Below are 23,201 nucleotides of genomic sequence, written 5' to 3'. Positions count from 1 at the left end.
CCGGATTTCAACTCTACTCGTCACCCTGATCACTTTGGTATATATAACCCTATATCTGACTCTTTTAGTTTTAGGACTTACAAACAACCGGTATGTGAACAAAACTATAATACTCTCTTTAGCAACTTTGTTGCGAGAGTATAAAAATGGTTCGAAAAGCTGGCGAAAGGGTCGCTATAATCAGTGTATCACCCTTGAAGGAAACTATGTTTAATTAAAAAACGAATTAAGCCGAAATAATATGAACATGAACCTCAGTTCTTGAGATATCGATATGAAATTTAGCTCACCTCATTTTCTCCCCAAAATTCTGCTTATTTGCTGAAACGGTCAATATCAGACCACTATAGAATATATCTGCCACACAAACTGGTCGATTTAAAATGACTGTATGGAAACTCTTTTCATTTTACAAGATATTTTCACGAACGCTTGAATCCTCACAGAAGTTTTCGGATAAGGACGTATAGCTGCCATACAAACTAAAAGCCAAGTCCTTTTATTGAAAAATTTTTTACTTGACAATATATTTTCACGAAATTTGGCATTAATTATTTTTCAAATTGTACAATCTTAAAAAATATTGGTCATATCGGAGCACTATTAGATATAATTGCCATACAAATTGATCAATAAAAACTAAAAGAAATGTTATTAGTGAAAATCCAGCGTTCAGCTTCAGTACGAGCAAAGTTAACGTTCTTTTATACCCTGAAGGTAATACCAAAGTTAATGTTTTTCCTGAAGAAAGTTTTTGAGAACCAATATAAAATACTTAAAACTTTATTGAAAGCAGTTTGCATTCTTACTTAGTATGTGCTTAACTTTTCTAACTTCAGCAGGAACAATTAAAGCTATTTTGAAACCGAATATACATATATAACACCACGTTACCATTGGTTAAGCAAACATGCTGCTATTTAAATATCCAAAGTGCATACATATATATATATATATATATATATGTGTATATACTTGAATCAAGGCAGAAACTAAATCTTATCGCACCTAGCATGACATTGTAATTTAATGCCTTGAGTTCTCCCACTTTGTGTATTTTATTGATTTATATGCGAAATACACATGCATCCTTGAAATGTGATGCATTACGACGGCTGTCACTATCAAATCCCAAAATCAACACGTACGACATTGTACAAAAATAAATTCATGCAAATATAATACATTCATATAATCATGTAAGAATATATGTATGTAATTGTCTTGCGTGCGTGTAAACGAGCAGCTTTTCTTGGGATTCTCAAGTCTTTGCCGTTGAAGAAGCCTTGGCAGCAAGCTAATAAGTTATTGTAGAAGATCTCACCGTAAAAATAACAACCTACTCAGCTACTCATGCACACGCTATGTCCTTGGGGGATTCAAAATGAAAATCCATTACCTTCCACCCAAAGAACATCACATGGGAAGCTACGAGTTTTCTCTGTTTTCAATAATCTAACAACATCACATTTATATTGTACAATATATACGCATATATATTTGTATTTGAAGTCAGTTCCATGTATTTGTTGAGTTTCCAAGTTGCTTCCTGTTTTGTCTAAAATGACATCAAATTGTAGCGAAAATAAAAATACATTAAATTTATTCCCAAGAGGAACGAAGCACTTAATTGAGAATTCAAGGAAATGTAAAGTGACAAACGGTAGAAAAACTGTTATATTGGAAGGTGTTAGGCACGCACGATATTTCCACTCGTTAAAATATTGGGTGGTCGAAAAAAGTATTTTCGCATTTTGTCAATAGATGCCGTTGCAATCGTACGAGCATATCTCCTGTACTACCAATCACATTGTGTCATGCTACATATATAGTGTTCTAAAGGTAAAATTTTAACCTTCATTTAACCAAACAATTAAATTCGGGGAAGTTGAAAAAAAGTTACAGCTTTTCAAAAATGGGTGAATTTGTATAAAAAAGGGAAGAATGCCAAGCAAGGTTCGCTCGCTTCCGTTCTGGAAATTTCGATGTGAAAGCTGCACCTTGCTCTAGTCGACCTATCGTTGAAAAATTCGATGAAATGACATCGTTAAGGAACTTAGCATTCATCATCAAACGGTTTTGATTCATTTAAAAATGCCGGCAACAAAAGGAAACTCTATGTTTGGATACCAAAAGAATTTTCTGTGAAATGAATTAACACCTTCGATATGCTGCTGAAGCGAAATTAAATCGAACCATTCCTGAAACGAATGGTAACAGGAGACAAAAAGTGGACAATAATGCACGAAAAAGATCATATTCCAAGCGTGGTGAAGCTCAACAAATGGTCGCAAAGCCTTCATTGACGCCTCGAAAGGTTAGGATGAGTGTTTGGTGGGATTGGAAAGGAATCATTCACTATGAGCTATATTTGACTGTCAACAACTGGTGAGATTGAAGCAAACAATCGAAAAAAAGGCTAGAACTGATCAACAGAAAGACTTCGTCTTCCATCAGGACAACGCTATACCACACACATCTTTGATGACTCGGCAAAAACTGGAAGAGCTTGGTTGGGAAGTTTTGACGCATCCACCATATAGCTCTGACCTTCCACCATCGGACCATTGTTTTATCGGACATCGGACAGAAAAGTTTTATATTGATAGAGACATTATTCTAATGCCAAAAAGTGGTTGACCAAAATGGTACATAATTAGTTTTGGTTCGTTTAAGTTCATTATAAAAAAAAATATATATATGTTGAAGTTTGGTTAGCAATATGAAACGACTCTTTCGACTACCAAATATGTATGTTCAAGATAGCTTTGTTCCCGAACCCTTAAATTCGAACACAATCTAGTGTAGTTACTGTGATTTAGGATTGCGATCTCGCTGATACTGAAATTCACGGCAAATGTAGGTTAATTTAGATTTTATAATAAATTTACTTTCTGATGAAGTATATTAAAAAAATTTAACTAGAAAGGGAGAGAGAATACAATTGCAGTTTCTTGCTATAACGAGCAATTCCCTAGGGTAATTTTAAGGGAAATTTACATGCAAATTGACTAAAGTTTATAAATCAAAATTAATGCCTTTGACCCAAACTACCCCTTCCTCCTAAGAGTGTAATTAAATGCGCATTGTATTATTTTCTATACAAACTCCACTGGAAGTTAAAAAGAAAAATCAAAAACAAAACTACATAGATACACAAAACATAAATAATACTTAATGTGTATAATTGCTATGAATGCTACAATTTTCACACGGAACTTTTTTACTTGTTTCATAAGCTGGTTTACATACCGTCAACTAAAATGCAAAATAACATAACAACACTATTCATAAATTTACAGAAGAGTGATATAACGATACAAAATAGAAAGTCCTCATTTTAAAATATGTCTTCAATTTTGGTATAATTTGGTTATATATGATGGATATCTAATGTCAAAAGTCCAAAATCACCTAAAATGCAAAATAACATATCATCAAAAATATCGAAATTTTTTTTTATTGCTTACAATTCGCCAAAACATATTACATATATGTAGCATAAAATTTTCAGCTTTCGATGTCAGGTATAACCAATATATAACTAATACATAATCAATATATAACCAATGCTTTACCAACATATAACCATTTTATAACCAAAACTAAATTTTTTCGATATGAGTGGTTTCTATTATATTGATATTCCTTTGCCTGTAAACTTATGAAAAGTGATGTTACGTTGTTTTGCATTTTACGCTACGATTTGTAAGATGATGTAGTCAATAAAACTTCAAACTCGAATTTATGGGTGTTACGTTGCTTTGCATTTAAGTTAGGATATGTTTTAGGAATTTATAACTAACAGTATTTCTCAAAAATTACACACAACACTATTACTATGTATATCTTATTGTGTCTAACCCGCAAATCGACTTCCGGCAACTGGTTTAGTATCCGGTCGTGATGAGAAAATGCGAATCACACATACATACATATCACAACGTATATATACTATAAATATATTTCATATTAAAAGAAACTTGCGGAATTCATAAGCGCTTTCATACGTTTTTTGTTGCCAATCATCAGAACCATTAACACGAAATGGTGCAAATGTTTTTTGCTTTTACGTTGATGTTGTCCAAATGTGCGGCCAAGTTGAGAAAAAATATACTACTAAGCGAAAACTGAAATCAACCCCGCTGATTGCTCCCTTCTGCATATTTGTGTATGTGTGTGTGTCTTCGGTGCAGCCCGCCACGCCTGTCATGCCGCAAGGAAGGAAACAAATTTCCTCAGGATAACATTATCAACCAGCTTCTTGCAAGAAAAGTGCGTAAATTTTGTAGACCCCATCCCCGGCGCACTCTCCACATCCATATTGGTGTTTATGCCCCTTTTGTTTTGACGTGAAACCGCTATGAACACATCAAGATAAAAACAGCATCGCAAACACCGAATGCCTACAAGCAAATAACGCTGGTAATGTGCCAGTTGGTTTATCCATTTCGGCACACCGCTATATACATACAAACACATATACCTACACGAAGGCGCATAAATGGCTAAACTTTGCTGTTGGGGGTTGCGCCAAGCCCAGCCAGCTACTTGTACGAGTGCTGGTAATGCTAATGTTGATGCTGTTCTTCACGCTGTACGCAGCGGTCGTGTGTTCGCCCTGATTGTTGTTTGCTGTTGTTGTTAATTTATGTGGTAGTGAAATTTATATCTATTGCCTTTGTCATTTCGAACAAAATTGAGTTGTTAAGGCCTAGCAGGCGTTGTGGGCCTAATGGTTTTTGTGGAAATTTATATTCTCGCAAACACACAAATGGAATACATATGTACTACATATATGCAGGCCAACTGGTGTATTATATGTAAATATCAAAATATAATTATATATTTGGTAATATTAGTTCATTACATAATATACATATGTATGTTTATATTGTTTGTTTAAAAGTCCACATTCAAATTGACTTATGATTTTGAACTCTTAAGTCTGACGAATACAAGACACGATTTAAAGTTACGATCAACTTATCTCTATGGAAAAAAGGTGCTGATTATACTTTTGCAGCCATTTGCTACAGAGTATAATAGTTTTGTTCACCTAACGGTTGTATGTAACACCTCAAACTAAGCGAGATAGATATAGGGTTATATATGTATATAAATGATGTGGATGAGGAAACGAGTTGAACGAGTGGGTGATTGTCTAAAAGGAGTAAAAATTAAAATATCTTGATGAAACGTATGTCATGCCATTGTCACGCCCATAAATCGCCGTTAAAGGAAAACCTATACAGTGTCATAAGTAATCCCTAAATTAAGCCACAGAACTGTAATTTAGCACAGAGGATCACAGAAGCAAGGGGCACCTGTGGGCCAATAGTTTTAATGTATCTCCTAATCATTTGAGCCAAAATAACTAAATTCATTTTTGATAAATTCTACAAAAACACCACTGACAGTGTGAAAATTACTTAAATCGCCTCATAAGCCCGCTCACTCCACATATAATGGTACTGTTAAAAACTACTAAAAACGTGATAAATCAACAAAAACAAAACTCTAGAGACATTAAGTTTTTTTACTGAAATGTTATTAGACAGCTTTATAAGAGCCAGTGTCAAATTTGGACAATTGGTGTGGCACTACCCGATTTTAAGTGCAATCCCAAATCCACAAATAGTGCCGCCAAGTATACCACCTTATGACTGAAAATTGTCCAAACTCAACCAAAACTGTTCAAGACCCCAGGTACCAAATATTTGGACCACAGTCTCAATAGTTAATTTTTTACAGAAAATATTGGCAAATGTGTAGGGTATATAGTTGAAATGCAGGGATTTACCTTTCCTCATAATTGTATCCCTGTGTATCAAAAATATAGCCCTCATAAACCTAATATTAAGATTGATGAACTTCCGGGATTTTCGAACTCGGCTAATACGTGAATTATCGTGATTAAATTAAGAGAGCGTATTTTTCTAATAACGATACATATTTGTGCTTACATAGAATGACTATAATCGGGTGAAAAATAACCCTATACCCCAAGTAACTAACAAGCCTTGCTATATGTACCTGAAGATATTACGCGGGGATTAGTCCTTGCAAGTTGCAAGATTATGAAATTTGCGGTTATATCCGAACTTAGTCCTTTCTTACTTGTCACCACTTTTTTACTTTACTTATGGGGTTCTATCAACTTGCATGTCAGGAACTCGCGGTCATCATAATTAGTGTGGTTCAGGAAAAGCAATTTCAAAAATTGCCCGTTTTCGCGGGTTGTGGTCTGCTTTCTTTCGAAGTGAGACAAGAAATTTTGTCACCACCACTAGCAAGCTTCATAACACATGTTGAACGACTTTTTTTCTTTATATTTGATAAAATCGTTGCGGAGGATCTCTATTTCCAACAAGACAAAAAGATTTCTGGCGGTAGGGAAAATTTTTCTCCTTACAAATATCTCAAGTCCGAAAACAAAAAAAAAAGAAGTATTGTCGCCGTAAAAGAATACAGATTTTCGAAAAAATTGTAAGTTCCTAAAAAAAGCGTTGAAACTATTTGGCGCATAAATAACGTAACATTACTTTTCATCAAGTTTAAATTTGAGTTTTGGTAATAAAATACATACATACGTAATATGTTGTAGTGAATCGTAAACAATAAAAAACTCAATTTCGATTTTTTTGAGAAATATAATGAGTAGTGGAGATCTGGCTTTCAGACACGCCCACGAAATATTCAGTTGCCTATGAAAAAGTTAGATATAGTATCGAAACATGACTTGCAGTAGTTCACTGATATACATTAAATTTCTTCTCACTGTCTCCAATCACTTTCAGCGTTTCTTCATCTACTTCTTTCACTAACAGAGGAATTGTATAATTACATTAAAAAAAAAAAAATTCGTTGACGCCAACATTCGAAATTCGACACCTCTATATCTGTAAATTTTCTAGAAATACAGTTAGTCATGCTTCCTATTTGCTAAAGAAAAACTATGCGCATACTTATTTTAAGCAATTTTAAATTTACCGACACGTGCGTAAATACAGGCGGCAATCTAATAAGTCATCAACGAAATCTTCCAATTTTCAAATTAATTAATTCCAACAAACCGCCAATTGTTTCCCCTGCATGTAAATTCTTACGGTTTATCGAGTTACTCACCCTCAAAGTCTATGATAACGAAACTATACGACAACGGTGAGAAGTAATTAAATCTGAAGCCACATAATGTCATTTGGAAGATTGATAAACGAGCATTCACGATATTACCACGGAGAAATGCCAAATAATTAGGGCTTTAAATAGACACCTTAATGTTGAGGTCATATTGTTATTTTTGTGGAAGTCAATTCTATTTGATGGTATCATTCTAGGTTTAGTGTTTTTATAAAAAAACGTACGCGTGGTTGTCTAATAAAAATAGATGTAAATATTCGGGGTATTATTTTCAAATCTTACTGCAATGAACGCAAAAGTGCTGGAATATTCAATTTGAGCCTTTGTCGCAATGCGTCTACTAACTCTTCAGCATTTAGATTTCAAGTAGTTTGTGTCACTTAAGATTCTTGAAACAATGTTGCGCTAAAATCTTCATTGAAATACAATAAAAGTATAGCTGCGGATCGTTTCGGAAGTGGCCTTCATGGGAACTGTTGACATTATCACAATAAATGAACATATATAATATGTACATATGTATTCATATTGAAGTACTTATTCATATCTGCGTAGACAAGAACAGCCGCCACACCTCAACATCGACGTCGATTTTTTTAGTCTGTCGGCAGTACACGTCTATATAGAAATGTGCGTGGGCGCACAAGTGAGTGGTGCCAGCATTTTTTGGTACATTTATTATCATTTCTTATTCTTATTATTTCGTCGTTTGTAAATTTGTTTCGCTTCCTGTTTATAATGGAGTTTTTTAATTGTGTGCTTATCATATCTGGTTGTTGTTAACGTGTGGCCTACACCTTGAATGCAGAATTTTGATAAGAAGCCAATTAAGTTTAATTTCAGTCACTTAATTGTAAACTGGACCTTTTTTTTTTTGGTAGAAGTTAAATGTGGAGCTTTTTGGCGAAGTCAACGGTATAAAATGTGCGCCCAACTTTGCCGGTGCGTCATTCGCATTTTCAAGATGAAGGTGTGAATCATCGTTATTGTTATGTGGAAGTCTTGAAATATATGTACATATACAAATATTTTACCAAATTTGCTTCGATGTACAAATATGAACGCGATTGCTCAGTCGGGGGTGCTTGCTACGCTATCTAATGAAAAAATGTTTCAGGCGAAATTGGGACGCAAAAAAATAAATTTGTTGAAATGAGAAAATATTTAGAAAAATCTTATAAATTATAAATCTTTATTTGTCCTTAAAATGTCCCAAGAAATCATTCTATTTGTTTGGTCATAAGCTTGAAGAAAACTGATTTGGTCTACCTGATTACAATTACTTGAAATATATGAGTTGCTTTGATCCTTTGCTCTTACCGTGTGATGAAACCACAATGAAAGTTAAGCTTTTTACATATTGCATAATTCATAATTTTGATTTGAGACAACAAAAATAAAAAGCTGTTTTATTACACAGTTAGATAAACTTTTGTCAGCATCTCGACAAAAATTTTGACTATAGTAGAACTCAAAAGTTGAAATAGTAACCTTAATGATTCTGCGTTAAAGGAACTGGCATGCGAAAATGCATAAAATAAGATTCAAATTTTTAAAATGAATACTATTCAACTAAATATTAACATTCTCTTTACTACTTCTTTTGAAACAAAAACAATTAATTGCACACGAAACATTCAAAGAAACTATGTGCCCCAACACTTATGTGCATTATGTACATTCTCATAAAATAAATTGTATTCTTTTAAAGGTTTTCATTCTAAGCGAAATTTCTCAAAAATATTGCGAAGTATCTTATTTTAATTTTTAATTTATTTTAATTTCCGAAAATTTATTAACCTCCTACTACTTTTAATATCAAGAACTTTAGACCTATGTATGTAATATTGTATAAATTTTGGCTTAAATCCCAGATAAAACTTTATCAGATCGTAACCAAGTGCAATTTATATGTGTGCCCGGTCACAAAGATATGGTCGGGAATGAACTGGCTGATGAGCTCACCCGCTTCACAGCATCCACCACATGGGCCTAGCTTCTTGTGAGAGTTGATGGTTACGCGACACGGTCATAGTTATGTAGGCGCAGAATAGAGGTTCTTGAATCTATGTTTCCAAATAGAAAACAATGTATTGGAATTTATCAATTTGCTAATTGAGTCGCTGTGACTTAGGAGAGGGCGCAATGGATCTTAGGTGGCGCCGCAATCCTCATTTATTAAAGTTTTTAATAAATTCAATTCTCAACCGATATTTAATGTGGGTTGATTCTTATCTTAGTAATAGGTCTAACAAGTTATATTTAACGATACTTTTTCCTATTTTAATTAATGTCTCTTTAGGCGTTCCTCAAGATAGACATCTTAGTCCAATGCTTTCCTTGTTATTTATTAATGATATTCATATGTATCATACATTATTAAGTATTCAAGAGTTTTATTATAGTTTGTCAAAAAAGTCTTGCGGTATTTTCGCTAGTTGGCGCTGAGAGCGCGTAGTTCTAATTTTATTCGTCGCATCGCTAACACGTGTTTGATTGATTGTCGTTGCAAACAGGGAGCAAAATAAAGAGAAAATACGGCATATATTACAGTACTACTACGATAAAGGCAAAAATGCGTCTCAAGCCGCCAATAAAATTTGTGCAGTTTATGGACCCGATACAGTTTCCATTTCCACCGCACAACGATGGTTTCTTCGTTTTCATTCTGGTGTAGAGGTGCCCGAGGATGCGCCACGCTCCGGAAGGCCTGTCGTCGAAAATTGCGATAAAATCGCTGAATTGGTCGAAAGAGACCGGCAGAGTAGCAGCCGTAGCATCGGTCTAGAGCTGGGCATGAGTTGTATTTTTTTTTTTTATGAACAAGTGAAAATTCAATAAAAATAATGCACGACTTTTTTGACAACCTATTGTATGCCGATGATGTAAAACTTTTCAAATCATATGCTTTAAATAGTGAAAGATGTCAGTTTCGAACAGACTTAAACAAGTTAGTTTCTTGGTATGTTCAAAATGATATGCCATTGCATATTAAAAGATGTAAAACGATGTGTTTTTTCCGTAGTCCTTTAGATCCTACTTCATACGTAAGTCAAAACTTTAGTTTGGAGCAAGTATGCAGTTTTGTTGATCTGGGAGTAACTATGGACCCCAAACTCAATTTTAAACTTCATGCTTCTTCCATGGTTTTTGAAGCTAATGGCGCTCTTAGTTTTGTTAAAAGTTGCTCTAAAGAATCAAAAGATTCGTTTATTACGAATTCCTTTTTACATCTTTGGTGAGGCTTACATATTATATATGGGAGTATGCTTCTATGACAGAATCGTAGTTGTCAAGTCCATTCGGAACAGTTAAAGTCCATTTAGAAACAATTTTTACCTTTTGCTTTAAATCAATTACATTGACATTCCAGGTTAAATTTTTCCCATATATACTAATCTATGATCTATACAAATCGTTTAAAACTTATAAATCTACTTTCACTGATATAATATTTCTTGTAAAACTTATGAATGAGTCTGTCTGTAGTCCATTCCAAATGTCTAATACTAATTCGTGCGCTCAACCTCTACTTTTAAACTTTTCTGGAACAAATTGTTAAACAAGTTGTGTTAAACGAACCATTTCTTCGTATGTGTCACGATTTCAATTCTCACTTTAGCACATTTGATCTATCTTGTAACAAACTCATTTGTTTATCATTAAAAAAAAACATATTTTATCTACTCCTAATAAGTAACATTTAAAAATAATAAGCTTACCCTAAACCAATTCTTAATTTTAGCTGTTGGAACTTTTGTTTCTGTAGCTAAGCAGCGTAAGGTCGCACCGTTTAAAAACTTTCTTGCCGTTCCAAAACACAAAAAAAAAAAAACAAGACAAACTTATGACACTGCTTTAAAATTATATCACCTCAGTTCATTGATACTGATCTATAAGATATATTTTTTAATCAAGAATGATCACTACATACACATTAAATATGTGTTAAGAACAAACTAAAGAAAGCCAAATCTGTTGAGACAAATAAAAGTTATTTTTATAGAACTCTTAAAAAAAATGCAATACACAACACGAATTTTGATTTGTCGAAATTTGCTAACTCGTATGTGCAGTTGTTGGATATTTTCAGCACAATTCTAGTTCAAGTTGTTTGAATTACGTAATCATTTTACGAACAGTTATTGTTACGTCTCATCTTTAGAATTTAGCAAAAACAATTTTTCAAATCTCTCTTGCTTCCAGTTTTTCAAATAGCATAGCAAAATTTCATATAAAAAATTTCTTTGCACAACTACTGCCTTCAGATTCGAGCTTATATAATCAAGCTTTAGTTGTGTGGCCGAAACACAAATTCAGCGATGATTTTTTGTGTATTCCACACAGGTAGATACATTTTATACGAGTACTACCACTACTGCTACAGCACATAGATGGGTATTGGTATTGCTGTACACACACACAAACGTAGGTGAGCAAAAGCACACACATTAAAATGTGGGGATATATAATTTTCAATTAGCGCTGCAATCAGGACTATTTGTAACGATCACTATGGAATTAAATGCATCGTGCCAAACGCCGAAGATATGATTTCATACGCAGCGCAGACCACGAAGCAAATAATTTACACTTTTATGTATGTACGCAGATATCATATATTATATACATATGTATATATCGCTATTTTTCGCTGTGCACTTTACGGCAGAGGCTAGGACTCACCTGTATCGCTCGGTGTGATATTACTAAGGCGATGCGTTAGATAACCGCGTAAGTTCGAGACTACGCGCTGTGGCGAATTCGGGCCACTGCCGATGGAGAAACTTCGCAGTTTGGAAAACAGTGCGGCCGATTCACCACTTGTGCCAGCAGCACCATCAGCTGCACTGCCTGCAGCGGTATTATGGGTACCCTCGTTCGACGCCACTGTCTTGCGGATTATAGCGAGCTGATAATTTGCTATTTACTCTTTATTTTTTCTTATATGATTTTTTTTAATATTATAGAATTTTGAACAAAGTATTATAAACTTATTATTTGTGTTGTGTTAATTTTAATTTTTCTCACGAAATTTACGTCCACACAAACATAAGCGACAGAAAGTTGCTTCAAACCATGAGCTCACACCGTTGCAATTGATAGCAATTATATATTTTTACTGGCTTTTACATCACCATTTCACATTCCTTTAGCAAAATAAAAATTTTTTTTTTCTCACTTAACCACTGCAGTTCACGTTAACAAAATTTCTTTCAAAATATTACACATACACTTTTTCATGAACACACAACAATTGTTGGTTTGATTGAAACACAGTTTGTTTCGGTAATTTATTTAATTCTTCAAATTGTATGCTTTTGTGAAAAAATCCTGCACACACACACTTGAAATGTAGGGAAAATTTGCTAAACCAGACGACCACCGTGCATCGTCCAGGCCAGAGCAAAGGTAACTTCTATCTGGCAGCGCTCGCCTAGCGCATACCCAACATGCCTATGTATACCTTGGCGCTTGTAGTGCCATTCAAGCTGGCATTCCAGTGCCTGCGTATGCTCCAAAAGCCAGCGCACCGACCTACCACCCACCCACAGCGTATCCAGTCGAGTCAGGCGACTTTCCAAGGAGCGCGTTGTATATTCACTCACAAGCGCGCAGGTATTTGTGGCATTTCCTGCACATTACTTGCTTGCTTGCGTGTGTGTGTTAAGTTCTGCCATCTAGCATATCGTTCAGGTTGTTCAGCGTTTCATTTGCGCTCACTTCAATGTATGTATTTTAAGCACTGGCTCGTTCGCTCTCTCTCTCTGCTTGCTGCGAGACATGCGCATCCTGGCGCTTAGCTTTTTTTTTATTGCTTTTACTCAGAAGATGGCTAGCGGTTGAGTGTGTGCGTCTGTGTATGGGAACTTACCATGCGTGCGTCCACCCAATTGGCTTGCTTTTGTGAGTGCACAGCCGTTTTTCCCATACACACATTACATGCGCCTGGTTGAGCACATTTGAATTGGCATAGATTGCTCAGGCTGAGCGCTGTTTTGTTGCTTACACGCTACTCATCCCGCAACAGTCGAGCATAGGTGTATATGTGTTTGTGTGTGTAAGTTGTTACATGACTTGCATGTATGTATATGGCTGGATGGCGCTGGTGTTGATTATATCGAGGTTACGTGTGTTGTTGCAGCCGTTAATGTGCTCATCAGTGGGTGAATCCTGCTTCCATTTCATACAATTCGATTCGGAGCGATCGAAACCGTCCGTCTCGATTTGATACATTTCCCTATTTGCGAATGTTAATTTATTCGCATATATGTATGTATATATTTATGAGGTTGTAGTTGTGCATGTAAACACATAAATATTATGACACACACATAGTAATGTCAATAAAAGGCACGTAATACTTGTTTATGAGCTTTTAACACTTTTTATAAATCTCCATTTTAATGACAGGAGCGCAAACGTAATGATTGCAAATCACCGTTTTTATTCTTTTTATAAATACTTCAATACATTTTGATGTGCTTTGCATTTAACACATGCATTCACTTCCCGTTGATTACATAAATGTATGTATCAGTAATTAAATAATTCCATGTTTGAAAAGATACTCACACTCCTACGCTCAAACGCACATCAGTTCGAAGGCACACGCAAGCTTGGCTTAGCCGCTTTGCTTTAACTGCTTACACATCTTTGCAATGAAGCACTTAGTTACACTTTCTTATCAGTATTTGATTATGATTAATACAAAAGCACACATTGAATGAACGACAACTCGAAAAAAGGTAAATATATGTACTAAGTACACGTAATCTATTGCGTTACACTTAGCTTTCTTCTTAATCTTTTCTTACATAATCTCCACACATACTCACCTCACATATTCATATACACATACATATACTATATACTCATATTATAAGTCATTCTTGGTATTTATTTTGTATAATTTTATTTGCGCTTTTCCACTCGCCCAGTGGACCGACGTGTCTTATCCCCTCGCTTGACCATGACTCGCTTGTGCTTGTGGATTTGCACAAATTGCACTACAAATGCCCCATAATTTGCCAATTCCGGTGTAATTTGTCACTTGAGTAGCGTTTGTGACAACATTTGTCATGATTAGATTTCCTTCTGGACTTTGTGATAAATGTTTGTGGCATTGTTGGCTATTGTGTTTTAACAATTAGGTATCAATTCTCAATTGTTTACTAATGTACTGATTTATGCTTGTGTGGCTTGCGTGTTTGAAGAATTTAGCTGCACTTAGTACCCTTTTAGCATTTCATATAGCTTCATAGAGAATTTATTAACATCATTTTGCAACTGATAGTATGATAGTTTAATTCACCTAACGGTTGTTTGCATCACCTAAGCTAGATGGATATAGGCTTATATACATATATAATATAAATTATCAGCATGACGAGACGAGTTTAATTCTGTGTGATTATCTGTATGTTCGTCTGGCTGTCCGGCTGTGCAGTTGATAAGTAAACATGAAGGTATATGGATCGAACACATGTTCGTTGGCACCCCAGAGGTGTTGTTATCGCAATGGATGGAATCCGGCCATTTCCACGCCCACAAAACTCCGTTAAGCAAATACATAAACATAAAGTGCCATAACTAAGGACTAAATTAATAGAAAGAACTTTAATTTAATACAATAGATAACAGTAGCTAGGGACATCTTCGGTCTAAATTTTTCATTTTTTAAATTATACATGGACCCGCCCCTAAATAGATTAGCGTTTAGAACTTGCAAACCGCTGAAGCTAAATCAACCAAACTTGCTAAGAAGAAATGCTTAAAGAAATTTGCATAAAGAAATTTTAATCTGTATGCACTGTGAAAATCAGTGAAAGAAGATAAAAGCGAGCGATAATTCACTCAATAAATGTGACACAAGTATGAAATTTCGGAACCAAAAAGGGTAGGAGTGGCTTTATAGGAGCATAACTAAAATTCGGACAATGAGACAACGAACTTTAGTTGATAAGCTATATAATTTGGCAAGTGAAGCTAAATAAATATTCCTATTAAACACTGACATGTCAAAATGCAGAATGGTCACGCCTACTTCCAATATAGCCAACTACTACATCTGATTATTTTACTTTAAAGTAAAGAAATTAAACACTAATGAAGTTATCAGCGAAAAATTTAGCACAAATAGTGTGAATATTCTTAGGAAATAATACACCAAAAATATTTTACAGTTTCGCAAGGACAAAGAAAAAGAATATGTCGACCAGTTCACATTTCGATTTTTTATCGAACATGTCGGTCAATTTGTGAGGTCTAGCGTTGAAGTTCGGGGAGAATATTTTTGTGGTGATAGCGTGCGCTTGTGCCAATAATTACTCAAGTCGGATGTAGACTTCTTATACCTAATATAAATATATTCCAACTTTTAGTTGGCTTTATACCGAAAGAACACTATCATGAATACAGAAAGAACATCTTTCTTATAACAATGTATTATACTCTTGCCTAAAATGGATGATATCACGGAAATTATTTTCCAGTCCCTGAACTGAGGGATCAGATCTCATCTTCCATGCCTCTGCTCTATATAGCAGGATGGGGATGATGAGTTACTTGTAGAGTTTGGTCGAGTGCGACGGCTGTTTGTTTGATGACAGGAGATGAGGGACTAGTTCAAGTAATTTCAGAGAGACAAAGGAGCAGACAGCAGATGAAACTAGCTAAATCGAGCGAGCTGAGCTGTGACAAGCTCGCTTAATTCTTAATTAAGATATTTTGTAAAATTCCATTTTCCATTTACTTGTAACAAGCTCTCAGGATTGTTAGTTATTTCAATCAGGTTAGAGAAAAAAGGAGAGAAAAAGATTTAAAAATGTGTAAGTGATGTAAGGTTCGCTGTTTTCAAAACATTTAAAATTTCTGCCATATAATTGTTCTTTCATTTTTTAAAAATAGTTGAAAGTTCGAAAATATAACGAATAACATTTTCCTTGATAATTTTAATACAATAGCTCCTTAGTAAATAATAGCTATATACTATTTATTATCGCAGCACATTATCTAAACGCTCTTACACTGCCGGAATTTTTTATGAAGAAGAAACTAAATACAATAATAATATTGTATGAGAGTTGAGGTTAGTTAGGAATTTATTGTATATCTTCTTTTTTATACATAGCGGGAAATTAGTGAAAAAATTCCCTGTTTGCTGATTTATTCATTATTATTTATTATTTATATCTGATTTCTTGGTTAATAATCATCACTTCCACGTAAACTTTTTGCCACATATCTCCAGCAAGTATGTCTGCCCAAAAACTCAATCGTTAATACATGTTTTTTATAATGCAAATTTGTTATTTAAATTTTATCTTTTTCAGAAACTAGCTTAAAATTGCCAAAAAAAAAAAAAAAAAAAAAAAATTATCTATGTATGTATAGATATGTGAATTGTTAGTATATGTTTGCGAATATCATATTTACATATGTACATAGTTATTTACGTATATGTGTATATAGAAAATATATGCACTTGAGCCCAGCATGAATGTCCATTTGCTTATCGCCACCGAAAATTGGATCGATATTCAAAGGACATTCATTCCAGTCTTGAGCATTCTGCAAGAGCACTCACAAAAGCGAAAATATTTTTATAAGTTTGTAGTTACGTATGCTCCACTTGGTCAGGTGGTGCTGTTCACATACATACGCACATACATACGCACATACATACGCACATACATAAACACACATGTGTGCTGTGAGCGCGGATAGGAGGGTGAGTTCACGTTTGGGAAAATGTGTGGCATGGCAAGTGGCCGACATTTGGCTAAGCGTTTTATACGTGTTTTTAGCCATTTAACTTGAAGTGAATAAAACAAGGTTATTTTCTTTTCACAAATTACAGGTCATAGCAATGAATTTCTGAAGTATACTTGTGAGCGTAAGAAATGCTAAAAATATGGTTCAAAGAAAACACTTAGATAACATGCAAGTAGAGCGAGATATTGTGGAAACGTAAACGTAGTTGTGCACATGTCCTCATCTGTGTATATTTGTGTGTATCTGCCACTATTTGCTAAGTCACTCAATTATTTTTGATTATAAGCTAAGAAAATTAGACACACTCAGTAATTTTCATAACAGAAAATTACGCATATAGTATACGAATCTTAATCTACAATTATTACCTACGTTTTTTAACAGTTTTGAAACAATTCTCATTTTTACCACATTTTTACGGAAAACTATGAACTATTAAAATCGATCGAATTGTTTTTTTTTTTTTTTTAGCAAAACCGTTTATAAATGACATATTGAGAAATACCAAATTGAGTTTCTTATTGATTATGATGCACTACACTATATCCCAAATCATTATATGTATAGTACATGATGGCAGAAACTGAAAATTTTGTAGATATGTACATATATCAGTTTCTGCCATCATATATTATACACATAAAGAAGTTGCAACCAACGGGTGGTCCATAAGTGGGCGACGCCACGCCCATTTTCAATTTTTAAAGAAAGCCTGGACGCAGCTTTTTTTTGATATTTCTTCCATAAAATCTAGTGTTTCTGACGTTTTTCGTTAGTCGGTTAACACACTTTTAGTGATTTTCAACATAACCTTTGTATGGGAGGTGGGCGTGGTTATTATCCGATTTCTTTGATTTTTGAGCTGTATTTGAAAATGCTTGAAATAAACGACTCTATAGAGTTTGGTTGATATAGCTGTAGCAGTTTCCGAGATATGTACAAAAAGCTTAGTAGCGGGCGGGGCCACGCCCACTTTTCCAAAAAATTATGGCCAAATATGCCCCTCCCTAATGCGATCCTTTTTGCCGAATTTCTTTATTTACGGCTTAGTTATGACACTTTATAGGTTTTCGGTTTTCGCCATTTTGTGGGCGTGGCAGTGGGCTGATTTTGCCCATCTTCGAACTTAGCCTTCTTATGGAGCCGAGAAATACGAGTACCAAGTTTCATCATGATATCTCAATTTTTACTCAAGTTACAGCTTGCACGGACGGGCGGACGGAACTAAGCCATAAATAAAGATATTAGAATGAAATTTGACACAAAGGATCGCATTAGAAAGGGGCTTATTTGGACGTAATTTTTTTGGAAAAGTGGGCGTGGCCCCGGCCCCTACTAACTTTTTTGTACATATCTCGGAAACTACTATAGCTATGTCAACCAAACTGTACAGAGTTGTTTCTTTTAGGCATTTCCATATACAGTTCAAAAATGGAAGAAGTCGGACAATAACCACGCCCACCTCCCATACAATTTTACGGAAGAAATGTCAGAAGGAAGCTGCATCCATGTTTTTTTTTTAAATTGAAAATGGGCGTGGCGTCGCCCACTTATGGACCAAAAACCATATCTCCTGTCTCTTATACACATCTAGATGTGTATAAGAGACAGATGTAAACAACCACGCCTGAAATCTCGATTATCACTTTATCATGCGAGAGTAGCCCTTCCTTACCTGTTTGGTTTTATGTCACTCCTATGTTTGCTACCCGTGGATAAGGGGAAATAGGCTTATCCTCTATGTAAAGCTTTCGTAGAGGCCAAGCATTGAGGAGAGAGTAAGGAAGATATCAGTTGCCTTATATTGCTCTAGAGAGGCTTTACAAAAAAAGGAAGATCTCCCACCAAAGTTGGTGCTTTGTCCGTATGAAAGCGTGCTTAAGCCAATAATGTTCTTACCAGGGTCCAAAGACCGGCTCTAATCGGCATCTCCAGACTATAGCACACCCACGGACATTGCCGGCAGATATATAGCTCCATACACAACTACATTCCTGAAAACTTGTAACACTGCATCGAGGCAAAAAGATATATATCTTTTGTTAACTACATATTTTGATGCTTTTCGAATTATTTGAAAAGCGTCCGATAAAGCTGAATTTACCATCGCATCGAGCCACGGTTTTGACCAAATTTAAAGCCAAAAACGCAATTAATACCATTGTTCAATTACCAAATTTAGCTCCGTGTGATTTTTTCTTGTTCCTAAATTGAAATTGCCTCTCTATGGGAGCCGTTTTCAGTAGATCAAAGATATGAAACAAAATTCGCTGAAGGAACGAATAATTAATTATTTTGCGTTTCATCTCAATTTCCAGGTCCTTTTTTGTGACGATGTATTTCAACCAGGGACAGAAAATAACTCTTATTTCATTTCATTCTGTTTTTTGGCTAAACAACCATTATGAGAGAAAGGTCTGATATGCATATATGATGTAGTAACAGAAAGAATTTTTGTGTTTTTTGAGGAATACATAAGTATATGTACATTCAGTATCTATTATCGTGTAAAGGGAAAAAATCTGACAACAAAACAATTAGCGATCCAAATTTTTGCGAAATGACAATTCATACAAAACATGAAAAAAACTAATTGCAGAGAAAAATTTATCGTTTTCATTGAAGAGTTTATATATACTATATACATATACATATATATAGATAAGAACTTTTTTGATATTGARAATAAGGAGAAAAGTCCAAAGGGAAGTATAAACTTTACTTATATTATCTTTGTATTGTATGTATTAACTTAAATATGTATGCATGTAATATTCATGTTAAAAATATGCGTTAAATAGTCTAGACCTGCTTTGGAAATAATAATCCTCACTTTGTTTGCACCAACTAACTTGTTCATTATTTGCTTGCCTGTCACGTTTTAAAATTTCTGGCAAAATTAGTTACTAACTTTTAGGTTTTAACAAATTTCTTAATATTATCAAGCGTCGGAAAAGCTATATACAACAATTCCATACGGTGAAATCCAAGGAATACCAGAAAATACCCTGTATTTTGATTTGAAAAGAACCGTAAGAATATAAGTATACATTTGGTATAATGAAATTAATAACACAATTAAAATTTTAAGAGTTAACAATCGTAAACAAATTCTTAATCGCTTTTGATTTGTTAACCACATTATAAATACCACTAAGGGACTCCAACAACAGCACAAAGTGGATTATTCTATGCGCCTACAAAGGAAGAAAGAATATCAAACTCCTACACAAAACCACTAAGATAATTAGTAATTTGCTTAATTGAAACTGTATTTATATTCTATAAGAAACCGTTAACGACCAGCAGTTATCACGTCGTAGCATTCATGCACGTCAGAGGGGTCCGCAATTAACTTAACCGAACAATAGGCTATGAGAAATAGGCAGATTGCTGTGGCGCTTCGGTGGTGACGCACTGATGCCCAAGACAACTTGAAGTCATACAAATATACTATACAAGCCACATTTTAAGGAGCAAAGGAACAGCAAAGTTGCTGATTTTGACATCCTGCATTTTGCAAACAATTCCTGAAGGTGGGAATTCACATTTCACTGCTTTGCTGGTTTTGAGGGAGGCTTGCGAACAAAACCAGCATGGCTACAGCTTCACCAGCCGCTGAAATTCTAATTTAACTGTGTTTATTTTCAATTAAAATTTTCTTGTTGGCAAGCCACAGCGACAGAAACAAGGGGAACGGTGTTGACATCAGTGTCTCGGCACAAAATTTAAATGCTCAGGTATGTTTGCAAGTATATTTAACAAATTAAAGCGAGAATCGTTATGTATTCGGGCAAGACCCGCCAGTTACCGCGGCTCAAGAAATTGTCCACAATCAAGCTACTCCCCAATCAGTCCACTCTCTGTAACCAAGGCATAGCGGCGTTGAAACAAAACCGTTAAGACCGCATACAACAAATAAAACAAAGCTGCAAAATGTGTGCTGTGAGTAGTGTGTGAGGTGACGTAGTCTAGAAGGAGCTTCGTGCTCCGCAGCACTAAGAAGGTGAAAGGTGAACAAGGTGAGGCGTTCTGGCTAAAGCGCGCCTTTTGGCAATTAACGTTGTAAACTGATGAGTTTGCCACCCCGTCTTTTCTTCGCCCGTTACACTCGCCACTACCGTGGCAAATACTATGCCGTTTGTTTTTTGCCAGTGTGTGTGTGCACAATATTCCTTCCCGTGTGTGTGTGTGTTTGTGCTTTCATTGCGTGTTTCATCTTTCACGCTGCGCCCAACTACCGCTGCATATACACCAAATGGTATGTAAATATATTTATATCTTTGTATATACACAATCCACTCACACCGAAACAATTTTACATTGTAACTACAATAACGGTACAATAACGCTATTATTGCGACGGTCGAAAAGCAAACATTCGAATCCACGAAAAATCGATTTTCACGAAATTAGAGTTCTTTCCATTCGCGGTTTGTGTGCATGGCTGTTGTGTGTATGTAAGTATATCCGAGTACTTCGCAGTTTGCTATTAAACTCGTATAGGGTTGAAGGTTTCACGCCAGGTAGTTCACGCCTAATATGCAAAACAAGAAAAAAAAGCAGTTTCGTGTCAACTGAATGTTTGCTGTGAATACGGGTATTTCGATGGCAAATGCTTGTGGATAGGTGTGTTTAGATTATACTATGTAATCTGTTTATTTTTAGCATTGAGCAAATACATGCATATATACGTATGTAAGGTATGCATATCTGAAATGCCGACATATACATAATTGTGTATGTCTGTAAAATATATCTGAATATTGTACCAAATGTATTCAATATCCCTATTTTGTGCTGCTAAAGGAAAATATTTACATTTCAATTTATTGACCAGTTTTTTAGTTGTTTCTGTAAAAATGATTTTTTGTGGATTATTCGCATTCATCTAGCGAATTTCGTAACTTCAATAGATTGTTAGTTTTTTACACTTTAATTCTGATAGAAATACAGGGCTTCGCATCATTCAAATGACCTCCACGACTTCTTTTGCAGTATCAAATTGGAAGAACCCAGTTTTCGGGTACTTGTTCCGCAAAATGAAGTAGTACGTTATAAATAGCCCTTGCAAAATAGATTCTCAAGCTTAAAGAGAGTCTAGTTTATTGCTCAAGACTTCCAATAACCCCATAAGAAGTAGTTTAATAGTTTTAAATCACAACATCTTGGATGTCATTAAAAGTGATAATTTTTTGAATTGATCGAATCTCCAAATTTTTCTCACAGTAAGTCGGTTGTTGCACGTGCTGTGTGTGACGTAGCTCTTATTGGAACCAGATTGTAGCTATAAAAAGTGTATTATCATCGGTCTATAACGCATTCCATTGACAGCATTCATTAAAGTTCTCTGATCGCCATTTATTTGGGAGTGATGAAGAAAATAATTCGAGTTGCAGAACTCAGTCGAGCAGGTACAATCTTTTATAAGAGTATACAGCTGCTGGCGTATGCCAGTCGTATTGATATCATCGGCATCAACTTCCGCGCCGTTAGTTCTGCTTTCTCCAGACTGGACAAGGAAGCAAAGCAAATGGGTCTGGCAGTGATAGAGGGCCAGACGAAATATCTCCTGTCGTCAAACAAACAATCGGTGTACTCGCGACTCGGCACTCACGTCACTGTTGACAGTCAAAACTGTGAAGTTTTATATAGTTTCGTATATTTGGGAACCAGCACCTCGCCAACAGGTGCTACTTCGGACTGAGTAGGCAATTGAAAAGTAAAGTCCTCTCTCGACGAACAAAAGCCAAACTCTATAAGTCGCTCATAATTCCCGACCTGCTATATGGTGCAGAGGCTTGGACGATGACATCAACTGATGAGTCAATGTTGAGAGTTTTCGAGAGAAAAGTGCTGCGAAATTTATGGTTCTTTGCGCATTGGATACGGAGAATATCGCATTCGATGGAACAATGTGCTGTACGAGATATACGACGACATTGACATAGTTCAGCGAATTAAAACACAGCGGCTGCGCTGGCTAGGTTATGTTGCCGCTGGTGAAAGCAGAGGAAGAGGAAGACCTCCACTCCGTTGGAAGGACCAAGTGGATGAAGAACTTAGCTTCGCTTGAAATATCCCATTGGCGCCACGTAGAGAAAAGAAGAAACGACTGGCGCGGGGTTGTTAACTCGGCTATAGTCACGTAAGCGGTGTCCACACTGGTAAATAAGAAGAAAGATCGAAGATTAACAATTACAAGGTGCATTCCAAAGTAAACAGGACTTTTTGAAACTCGCGCCCTTGGTGGTGCCATCTATATGTCGACTGGTGCATTA

At 35.4% G+C, this 23,201-nt stretch overlaps 1 protein-coding gene across 1 annotated transcript in view; it reads right to left on the bottom strand.

The window, feature by feature from the left end:
* LOC108970337 (choline O-acetyltransferase) overlaps nt 1-13,380 on the bottom strand; it is a 75,234-nt gene extending 61,854 nt beyond the window's left edge. Inside the window, exons 1-2 of the mRNA XM_018935663.1 lie at nt 13,275-13,380; nt 11,830-12,066 (exon numbers count right to left, since the gene is read on the bottom strand). Coding sequence (XP_018791208.1) covers nt 11,830-12,066; nt 13,275-13,380 — 343 coding nt within the window. The remainder of the gene's footprint in view (nt 1-11,829; nt 12,067-13,274) is intronic.
* Nucleotides 13,381-23,201: the final 9,821 nt, after the last annotated feature.

The sequence above is a fragment of the Bactrocera latifrons genome, unplaced genomic scaffold (genome assembly GCF_001853355.1).
Source record: "Bactrocera latifrons isolate USDA-ARS-PBARC rearing strain unplaced genomic scaffold, ASM185335v1 scaffold_3, whole genome shotgun sequence".
Lineage (NCBI taxonomy): Eukaryota > Metazoa > Arthropoda > Insecta > Diptera > Tephritidae > Bactrocera > Bactrocera latifrons.
Note: the sequence above shows the minus strand (reverse complement) of the source record. Positions and strands in the feature narration are given on the sequence as shown.